The sequence below is a fragment of the Rhinatrema bivittatum genome, unplaced genomic scaffold, assembly GCF_901001135.1.
Source record: "Rhinatrema bivittatum unplaced genomic scaffold, aRhiBiv1.1, whole genome shotgun sequence".
Lineage (NCBI taxonomy): Eukaryota > Metazoa > Chordata > Amphibia > Gymnophiona > Rhinatrematidae > Rhinatrema > Rhinatrema bivittatum.
In genome coordinates this window covers 18,630-28,688 of record NW_021820339.1, presented here as the reverse complement: position 1 = coordinate 28,688, position 10,059 = coordinate 18,630, and the positions used below count along the sequence as shown (strand labels likewise).

General features: G+C 41.7%; 1 protein-coding gene across 1 annotated transcript; it reads left to right on the top strand.

The window, feature by feature from the left end:
• Positions 1–3,332: 3,332 nt before the first annotated feature.
• On the top strand, positions 3,333–9,028 carry LOC115081517 (serine/threonine-protein kinase pim-3-like). The gene is made up of 6 exons (XM_029585966.1): positions 3,333–3,426; positions 4,401–4,486; positions 4,735–4,956; positions 7,018–7,195; positions 8,559–8,732; positions 8,937–9,028. Exons 1-6 carry the CDS (start codon positions 3,333–3,335, stop codon positions 9,026–9,028), a joined length of 846 nt encoding a protein of 281 aa, XP_029441826.1.
• Positions 9,029–10,059: the final 1,031 nt, after the last annotated feature.

Here is a 10,059-nt window from a genome sequence, read left to right as displayed (position 1 = left end):
CGTGCCCAAAATTATTTCCACCGTGCCCGAAATTATTTCTGGCGCTTTTTGCCACGCGGTGGAAATAATTTTTGCAGTCTTGTTAATTTTCTGTGTAGGGCGGGGATGATAAACAAAACCTGCAAATTCAAGACAGAATAAAAATGAAAATACAGAAGTCCACGTGTCCACGTGTACATGTCCACCCCTGAAAATAGTGAATGGTAAAATATGCCAATTTTCAACAATAAAAATCACCAGTATCGACCAACTATCATGAATGTGAAATAAGGAGATCTTAAACTCTGATCGCTTTTAAGTTCCCGCCGGACCTGTGGCCGTTCCGTCGTGAATAAATTGAGACGGCCGGCAAAACACCACAAGCCGCGTACGGCGAAATATCGTCCAATTCAACTTTGGCATAGCTGATTTCATCACAGGTTCTGGTACCGATGACGTCATTTGAATTAGCCAATCAGTAGGAGATCCGGCAAAACATCACTAGCTGTAGGTTTGCCAGGTCCAGCAAAATATCCACTACCTTATTTGTAAGTCAAATCTCTGTTTGATTCTGTAAAATTAAGTAATCTGGTAAAGATTTTAATCATACTGTGACGGATGTCACAGGTTCTTTCTACCACAGGAGAAATTCACTCAATCATAACTTGGGACAAATTCTGGAGGCTCTGGAAGCTGTTGATGCTGAAGGACACCGGTTTACTGGTTTCCAGTGGTCCCTCGTTTATCACGGGAGTTACGTTCTAAAAATAACCCATGATAAGCGAAATCTGCGAAGTAGTCAGCGCTATTTTTTGCAATTATTATAGATGTTTTAAGGCTGTAAAATCCCTCACTACACACTTTATACACTTTTCTCAAACATGCGTTAACATTTTCTCACTTTTCTCTCCTGTGTAAACACTCTCTTTTTTCTTCTTTGCGAGAAGATTATAAACAGACACACGCAGAACACAACGCGTGTGCTCTCCCTTCACTCACTGCGTCCGGAGGTACGGATGCGGGACCCGCAAAGTCCTCTCTCGGTGGCCACGGAGCTCTGTGGCTGCGGTCAACATCCGCATCAAAACAGCGAGCGTAGTCTCTGGACCTGTTGCCAGATTTGGCGCAGTTCCGCACAGCAGAGGGCAGTGTCAATGGCCCGCTGCTGCGTTTACCGAGCCCGCAGAAAGCGCATCGGAAGCAGTGAGAGCAATCGCGGTGATGCTGACCGGTGCCGCGACCTGCCCGCCTGTTAAGGATGCAGAACACAATGCACCGTAAAAAAAACAGCATGCAAAATTGCTCCAAAAAAACAAAACTCGAAACTGCGAGGCCGCGAAAGGTGAACCGCGTTATAGCGAGGGACCACTGTATATCTAAAATACGAAATGCACTGCGTTTCTGTAGTGCTTTTCAGTCAAAGGTCCATGATGGTAGTATATGTGCTCAGCAAGTTGCTCATCAAATTACATGAATACTGTTTGTGAGTCAGTATTATACAGTGGGACAAAAAACTATTTACTAGGCTCCTGATTGTGCAAGTTCTACTTAGAAAGATGAGAGGTCTGTAATTTTCAACATGGGTACACTTCAATTATGAGAGACAAAATGAGAAAAAAAATATCCAGGAAATCACATTGTAGGATTTTAAAGAATTTCTTTGTAAATTATAGTGGAAAATAAGTATTTGTTCAGTAACAAAAATTCCACTCAGTACTTTGTAACATAATCTTTGTTGGCAATGACAGAGGTCAAACCTTTCCTGTAAGTCTTCACCAGGTTTGCACACACTATAGCTGGTATTTTGGTCCATTCCTCCATGCAGATCTCCTCTAGAGCAGTGATGTTTTAGGGCTGTCGCTGAGCAACATGGACTTTCAACTCCCTCAACAAATTTTCTATGGGGTTGAAGTCTGGAGACTGGCTAGGCCACTCCAGGACCTTGAAATGCTTTTTACGGAGCCACTCCTTCGTTGCCCGAGCGGTGTGTTTGGGATCATTGTCATGCTGGAAGACCCAGCCACGTTGCATCTTCAATGCTCTCACTGATGGAAGGAGGTTTTGGCTTAAAATCTCACGATACATGGCCACGTTCATTCTTCCCTTAACACGGATCAGTCGTCCTGTCCCCTTTGCAGAAAAACAGCCCCAAAGCATGATGTTTCCACCCCCATGCTTCACAGTAGATATGGTGTTCTTGGAATGCAACTCAGCATTCTTCTTCCTCCAAACACGACGAGTTGAGTTTTTACCAAAATGTTCTATTTTGGTTTCATCTGACCACATGATATTCTCCCAATCCTCTTCTGGATCATCCATATGCTCTCTGGCAAACTTCAGACGGGCCTGGACATGTACTGGCTTAAGCAGGGGGACACGCCTGGCACTGCAGGATTTGAGTCCCTCTCTGCGTAGTGTGTAGCCTTTGTTACTTTGGTCCCAGCTCTCTGCAGGTCATTCATCAGGTCCCTCCATGTAGTTCTGGGACTTTTGTTCATCGTTCTCATGATCATTCTGACCCCATGGGATGAATTCTTGCATGGAGCCCCAGATCTGAGGGAGATTATCAATGGTCTTGTATGTCTTCCATTTTCTTACAATTGCTCCCACAGTTGATTTATTCACACCAACCTGCTTGACTATTGTAGATTCACTCTTCCCAGCCTGGTGCACATCTACAATTTTCTTCCTGGTGTCCTTCGACAGCTCTTTGGTCTTGGCCATGGTTGAGTTTGGAGTCTGACTGTTTGAGGCTGTGGACAGGTGTCTTTTATACAGATAACGAGTTCAAACAGGTGCCATTAATACAGGTAACAGGTGGAGGACAGAAGAGCTTCTTAAAGAAGTTACAGGTCTGTGAGAGCCAGAAATCTTGCTTGTTTGTAGGTGACCAAATACTTATTTTCCACCATAATTTACAAATTAAATTACTTTAAAAATCCGACAGTGTGATTTTCTGGATTTTTTTTTTTCTCCTCATTTTGTCTCTCATCAGTTGAAGTGTACCTATGATGAAAATTACAGACCTCTCTCATCTTTCTAAGTAGGAGAACTTGCACAATCAGGGGCTGACTAAATACTTTTTGGCTCCACTGTACTTGTGGTCGTATGCTAGCATGAAGTGCCATTGTAGGCTATCTTAGCTGCACAGTTAGCAAAACAATAATCAAGCACAATCACTCAAAATCCCTGTTTGCTTTCAATAACTGGATTAAATATGATAATTATAGAAAATTGGTGCACTTGAATTTATTTCTCAACAAATTAAAATTCTGCACAAAAACTCAGGAGTGCCTATAATTCTGAGCAGGACTGTACAATCATCAAACATCACAGCTGCTGGATGTGAATAAATGCAGTTCAGTCCAACATATGAGGTCACCTGCCTGAAAACCTTTGATGTGGATGATTTCACTGAAATTGACAATACGGTTAAACTTGTTGAATGTGATTTATTTCCATTTATATGCTTCTGTTTGTAGCTACATGTGGTGCAACACTGATTATGTTTTCTCTTGTTCATGAAAACAGTGAAAATTAAACATTCCTGGAGACATAATCATAAAAATATTGTTTTCTTTCACTTAAGTACTTATTTAAATACTTTTACTATTACAATTGTTGCTATTTTTCACTTGGAAATATTGCAGTCTTCAGCTTATAATTAAATAATGCTTAAAGATCATCTAATAATGATCCGGTCATATATAACACAACACTCTGATAGTCCGTTGTAATATTTCTGTAGTTTCTGTTCAGCAAAATGTTCCAAGCTGCATTTGTTCTTCGAGTATTTGTTTGCTGTTATTACGATCTTTAGTTCAGTGAAGGTTGTGAAGACATCTTCTGGCTCTGAGTATCTGTGATCTGAGTCTGTGCTGTGACTTCATAGAAATGTCATTAGAAACACTAATTGTTTAAGTTCAGCACATGCAGTCAGTAACAATGGTCCTCTTTTTTTGTCCCATGTGTAGAGAGAAAAACCATCATGATGTCCCTGAAACCAAAGAGCAGCAAAGGGAAGTCCAGTCCTGACACCAAGGTCGCCGAAAACAGGAGAGAAACAAGGTCAGCTGATTGTTTCAAAGTGTCCTTGAGACAACTTAAAAATGAATTTCACACATCTTTATCATTATTGATATGTAAAACAATTCTGAAGGAATTCTTTGTTGATGTCTGTTAATTGGCTGTGGGTAAAACATGTAAGGAGACAAACAGACAGGGTGGGAGTTCACCAGGAAATGACTTATACAGTCAGAAAAAGCTTTGAAATACATTACATTTTCAGATTTCCTCAAAAATCAGTGATTTACAGCCCGATTTTGAATTTTTTTAAACAAACCTCCACTGATGTATAGGAACAATTAAGCTTATGCATTTTCCATGAGTTTCCAACAACTAATGTGTTTCCAATGAAACAGCCTTCACGTACCACGAGGATTTTGTTCTTGGTGAAGGAGGATTTGGAAAAGTCTACGATGGCCATCGTGACCCAGATGGGATGGCAGTAAGTCATAAATAAACACATGCACATTCTGTCTGTCAGCCGGCTGATAAGTTGTGAGTTGTGTTAACTGAAGGTCTTGGCTCATGGTCTTCCAGGTTGCCATCAAGCACATCCCACTGGCCCGTGTACCGTGGACTACAGTGGTAAGTTGCTCTAAGCATTTAACAAACTAACGTGTTTCCAAACCTTTGGAATTTGTAGCAGTAAATACACATAGATTTTATTCCTGTTCTGCTTTGTGTTTTCAGATGAAGAATGGGAAACATGAGAGAGTTCCTCTGGAGGTCTTCCTCATGCAAAAAGCTGCAGGAGGAAATCATTCTGGTGGGAGCACTGCTGCCATTTCCCTCCTGGACTGGCAGGTGAAAGGGGATGAGCTCATCCTGATTCTGGAGAGACCATTTCCTTGTTCTGACCTCTTCGACTATATCGAAAGGAAAGGAGGTTTTCTGGAGGAGAAAGAGGCCAAGGTAAGCTGCTGGAGGATGTGTTTGTGTAATTTCATGCCAAATTAAGGCTGAAACCTTTCTTTCTATCCCCACCCCCTCCCCCGACTCTACAACTTTGTAGCAGTATTACTCCCACGTCCAGGTGGGGTTGGGTGAACTGTTTGTTTGGGTGGATGGTCTCTGGACCCACTGCGTGCTTTTCCCTGCTGGTGACACGTGGTAATGGTCCTGACCTGGTGCATGTACTCCCCCGTGGGGTCAGGTTACTCTGTGGTGCTTGCTGTGGCTGTGGGGCCATGCGTTATCGTGGTGCCGTGTCTCAGTTTGGGGGCATGTGGCACTGATGCAACTCCTCACTATCATTCACATTATCACAGATCTATTGTTATCTTTCCTGCTGTGTGCACAGATTCAGAGCTTTTCCATATGCATGTGCAGACGTACATTCATGTAACTCACATCTTCTCAACATACACAGTAACTCGTGTAAAAATCCTGTATATTCCTATGATGACTGTGATCATCCTGACCACCTCCTCCACTCAGCGTGGTTTGTTGTTTCTCTGCTTGTTGTTTTCTTCTCTCCATTTTCACAGTCCTTGTTTGTGTCGTCTCTGCTACAATATTAAAATTGTATATATTCTCTCTGGTATCATCCAGCCGTGACTCATACTGGAATGAAATGCTCCAGAGGGTCATTAACGCGGCCCAAAAGGTAACGGTCTGATATGGGAAAATATCCGACCAGAAATCAGCCAATCAGAGCTTGCGTACTGTAGTAGTCATATAATAATATTTATTACCTCCACCAAGTAAGTTGGGTGAAGGTTTTGTTTTCAAATATTTGTCTGTCTGTCTGTCTGTCAACAGCCTGTAACCTACAATTTTTCATATATCGTCACGAACTTTTTACAAAAAGTTCATATCCTGATTGGCAAAAACAGCTTCAAAGTTCAAGGTCAAAGGTCAAAGTCAGGAAAAGTCATGGGAAATTTGAAAAGTCTCTATCCTTTAACAATCAACGAATTTTCAACAATTCATAACTGTCAAAAAAAGATTTCTTTAATATTTGCGAGCATTATGTAGGATGGTATCCTGTATCAAGTGACAAAGTTTGATCCGGATCTGATCCATTGTTGCAGACCGAATGGTCCGCCCCTAAAAACTGGTCTGCCCTGCCTCCACTGAGCAGACGTCATTTCAGAGCTCAGCAGTTTGTCTGAGACTGAGTCTCTTCACCCAAAGCGATCAAATGGATTAATGGGATTATTACAGTGGCTAGCAAAAGTATTCAGCCGCTTGCTATTTCACACATTTTAATTTGTTTATGGCATTTCAAATACAAAAAGTAAATCACCCTTCAAAGTGAACGTAAATCTCTACAACTTGATATAAATTAATTAAAAATATAAAAGCCAAGATGATGTGTTGCACAAGTAATGGGCCCCTTTGGTATAATACTTGTAAATGATCAATTTAATTGCCAGTTTTCTTCATACAAGTCAGAGGATGGATACATGAACATTTCCAAGTCATTAAATATGTCTTGGAAATCAGTTATGAAGAAATGCAAACAGTGTGGCACTCCATGGTAAATCTGTGTGGAGGAGACAGTTCTCAAAAACTGAGTGACTGTGCAAGAAGGAGAAGAGTGAGGAAAGACACCAAGGCACCCAGACAACCCAGAAGAAGTTTTAGGCTTCTCTGGCTGTGACTGGAGAAATTGTGCATCGTGCATGTTTTGCATTTTGTATCCCCAGTTAAACATCTTCATGATGAAGTGGCACAGAGGAGGGTTTTATTAAAAAGAAGACCTGAAAGTTCAGCTACAATTTGCCAGAAGGTACATCTGAGATGCAAGCCTGGATTTAATGTTTTGGTGAAAGAAAATCCTCACAGAGAGTCACTCAGATGGCGTTTCCACTTGTGTTGTACTTGTGAAAGTGACAATAAAGGATTTTCATTCATTCGTATTCACATAAGGCGTTTAAAAAACAAACAAACAAATATAAAAAGTTCTATGGCTGTTATTTCGTAGATGGGATTTTGCTGATGTCATCAGAATTTTTTCCTCTCTTTCAGAACATCATGCATCAGCTGATCAAGGCAGCCGTGGAGCTCCATAGGAACGGTGTCTTTCATCGGGACATTAAAGATGAAAATGTCCTGCTTGACTGGAGCGACGGTGAACTGCAAGCTCGCTTCATTGATTTTGGCTGTGGAACCCGAGCGATGGAGGGGCACTACGATCGTTTCAAAGGTATGATGTTTTGCTTCTATGCTCTGGATTAACACCTTTTATATTGTAATGCATGTCTGTGTGCTTGGACAAGACACTTAATATGCATTACCTCAGCCCACCCGGCTGGAAATGGGTACAGCACTGGCTGGGGAAGCAGCCTGATTCAGACTGTTTCAGGGACATCATTAAATGGTAAATGGACTGCATTTATATAGCGCTTTTCCATCTGCATCAGACGCTCAAAGCGCTTTACACATCAATGCCTCACATTCACCCCGATGTGAGGCTGCTGCCATGCAAGACGCCCACTACACACCGGGAGCAACTAGGGGATTAAGGATCTTGCCCAATGGCCCTTAGTGATTTTCCGGTCAGGCTGGGATTTGAACCGAGGATCCTCTGGTCTCAAGCCCAACGCTTTAATCCACTAGACCATCACCTCCCACCTCATTGACTCTCATCTGCTTCATGCTATGGAATCCAGAGAAAAGCACAGACACCAGCATGCTTCAAAGCCTGTACATTGGTCCCCCTCCATTAAGGCCACCTTTACTGCAGATTAAAAGTGGCCCCATCAGAGGGGTGGCCTTTGTTGAGGAGGAGACAAAATCCAGCGTGTGTACAGTACTCAATAACATATTGCTACAAGCATGAAGTTTGGGGGAAAACATCACAGATTTATTGACTGCAGTCAGAGGAAAACCATGTCTTTCACTCAATCTAAGTTTAAAACATCACACCACAAGAATTGTATCCTTTAAAGTCACAAAAATGATGTAAAATCAAAACAAGAACTTCTGATGCCTTGGAAACATCACCCATTATTATCAGGACATGATGCAAGAGTTTCTTCCTGCAGCGCATCTTCAGCCTTTGTATGAATGTTGTTGATCTGCATTTTATCAAAACTGAAATCAACAGCTAACTTTCGGGAACCTTCTCCTTTCTCATTCATACAAATGACTTTCACCTTTTCTTCTAACGTTAAAGCTTTACTTTTCTACGATGCGGAAGTTTTGCCAACAGGAGTAATTTTTCTTTCTTCTTTTGTTTGCTGGAGTAATTTCGCAAGCTCACATTTGCAGGAGAGTTTTAATGCGACTTCTGTGGGAAAACCCGGTTGGGAATTTCCACGGAATGACCGCTGTTGAGAGGATTTTCATCCTTTTGAGTGGGCTGCGGCCACGTTTGAGGTGTGGCCTCTCTTGAGATGTGAAATCAATAGAAAGACAGTTGTTGCAGTAGAAATGTGGCCGTATATGAGGGGTGGCCTCTCCTGAGAGGGGCCACTAATGAGGGAGACCACTGTGCAGGACTTACATCTTGTTGGGTTTTTGTTGTGTCCGTCTCACCTCATATGTCTGTGTGCTGTTTATTGTAGGTACACGTGATTACGCCCCTCCAGAGTACATCCAGCTCAAGAGATACAGGGCGTCTCCAACCACCGTCTGGCAACTGGGTGTACTTATGTACGGCCTCCTGGAGGGAAATGAGCCATTTGCCACCAAAAGGTTCCTTCGCAAAAGGCTCAACATGGATTTAAATGTATCCAAAAGTAAGAGATACGACAACACATTTGTTTGATCCATTTTGTTCACTGCACTACAATTCCACTTTGGTTTTCTGTAAATATCCTTTCTTCTAAAAAGTATATTTGTCAGGTCAGGAACAAGTCTGTTTACTTCTAATTTTATGCTTCCCATTTTTGATCAATTCACCAGGTTGCCACATTTATCTTTCCTTTCTTGATATTTCTCAGACTGCCAGGATTTCTTGGACAAGTGCCTTTGTCAACGTCCAAGCAAGCGAGCTAACTTGGAGCAGCTGATGCTTCACCCCTGGCTCCAGTGACACACTCTGCAGCACTGGGTAAGTTATAATCATTGATTCCAGGATGACGCGGGGCGGGGAATCCTGTAAACTGGCCACAAAGTACAAACTCAATGCAACATCCCTCAGCTTAATCAAATACTCGTTACATTTTAAAGTGTTGTTCACTGATGTAAAGCTGAAAAGATGAATTTTTATTTGATACATGAAGAATTGAAGGAGTACAAAATCATCTAAATTTGACAGTGAAGGAATTACAGCCATTTTTATACACAGTCGCTCCATTTTTAAAACCCAAAAAGTAATCAGACAAACTCCCACAAAACTAAACATAAAACTGTAATCCCTTTGGATGTTTTATGATTTAAATCATAAAATGGATTTTATTCAACACTAATGTTGTTCCTTATTCTTCTAATCTGGATTCACAATATAATATCTCCAATATGCACAAAAATGATCTTGTATTTTAGGCAAGTGGACTAAAATATAGTGACGAAACCATCAATTGGGCACCACAGTCTGGTTTGACAGCGGGCGCTAAAGGGGTAAAATGTGACGTAATTTCTCTACTTCCGGGGAAAAAACACGGCATTTTTGCTGAGTTTTTGCGCAAATTACACACAAAGTAAAAATGCAAAGAAAAAGTGATGATGCATGTGGGAAAGTGGACATGTGTTGCGGTTTGTTTATGACCCGGAGCTCAAACATGTTGAGGCGGTTTTGCATGTGAGAGAAAACGCAGCTACTCTGGTTAGCTGTGTACGCTAACACTTACCGACACAACGTCTCCCATTTGCCTCGTCTTCCCTTCTCCACTGGGAACCAAAAAAAAAAAAACACTTTTCGCAACTGCTTTGGTGATTGCAACTGAAATCAAAACAGTACACCATTTTTCCATGTGAAATTATGTTGTGTATATATTGCACAACGGGACCGGCTGTCCCCAAAAAGTGGTCAAATCCCGCGATATCACGCAGGGTTCAAACGAGACTACGGTGCCTTATTGTGACCAAAAGTGGACAACATAGTACAAAGGAAACCGAATGAGA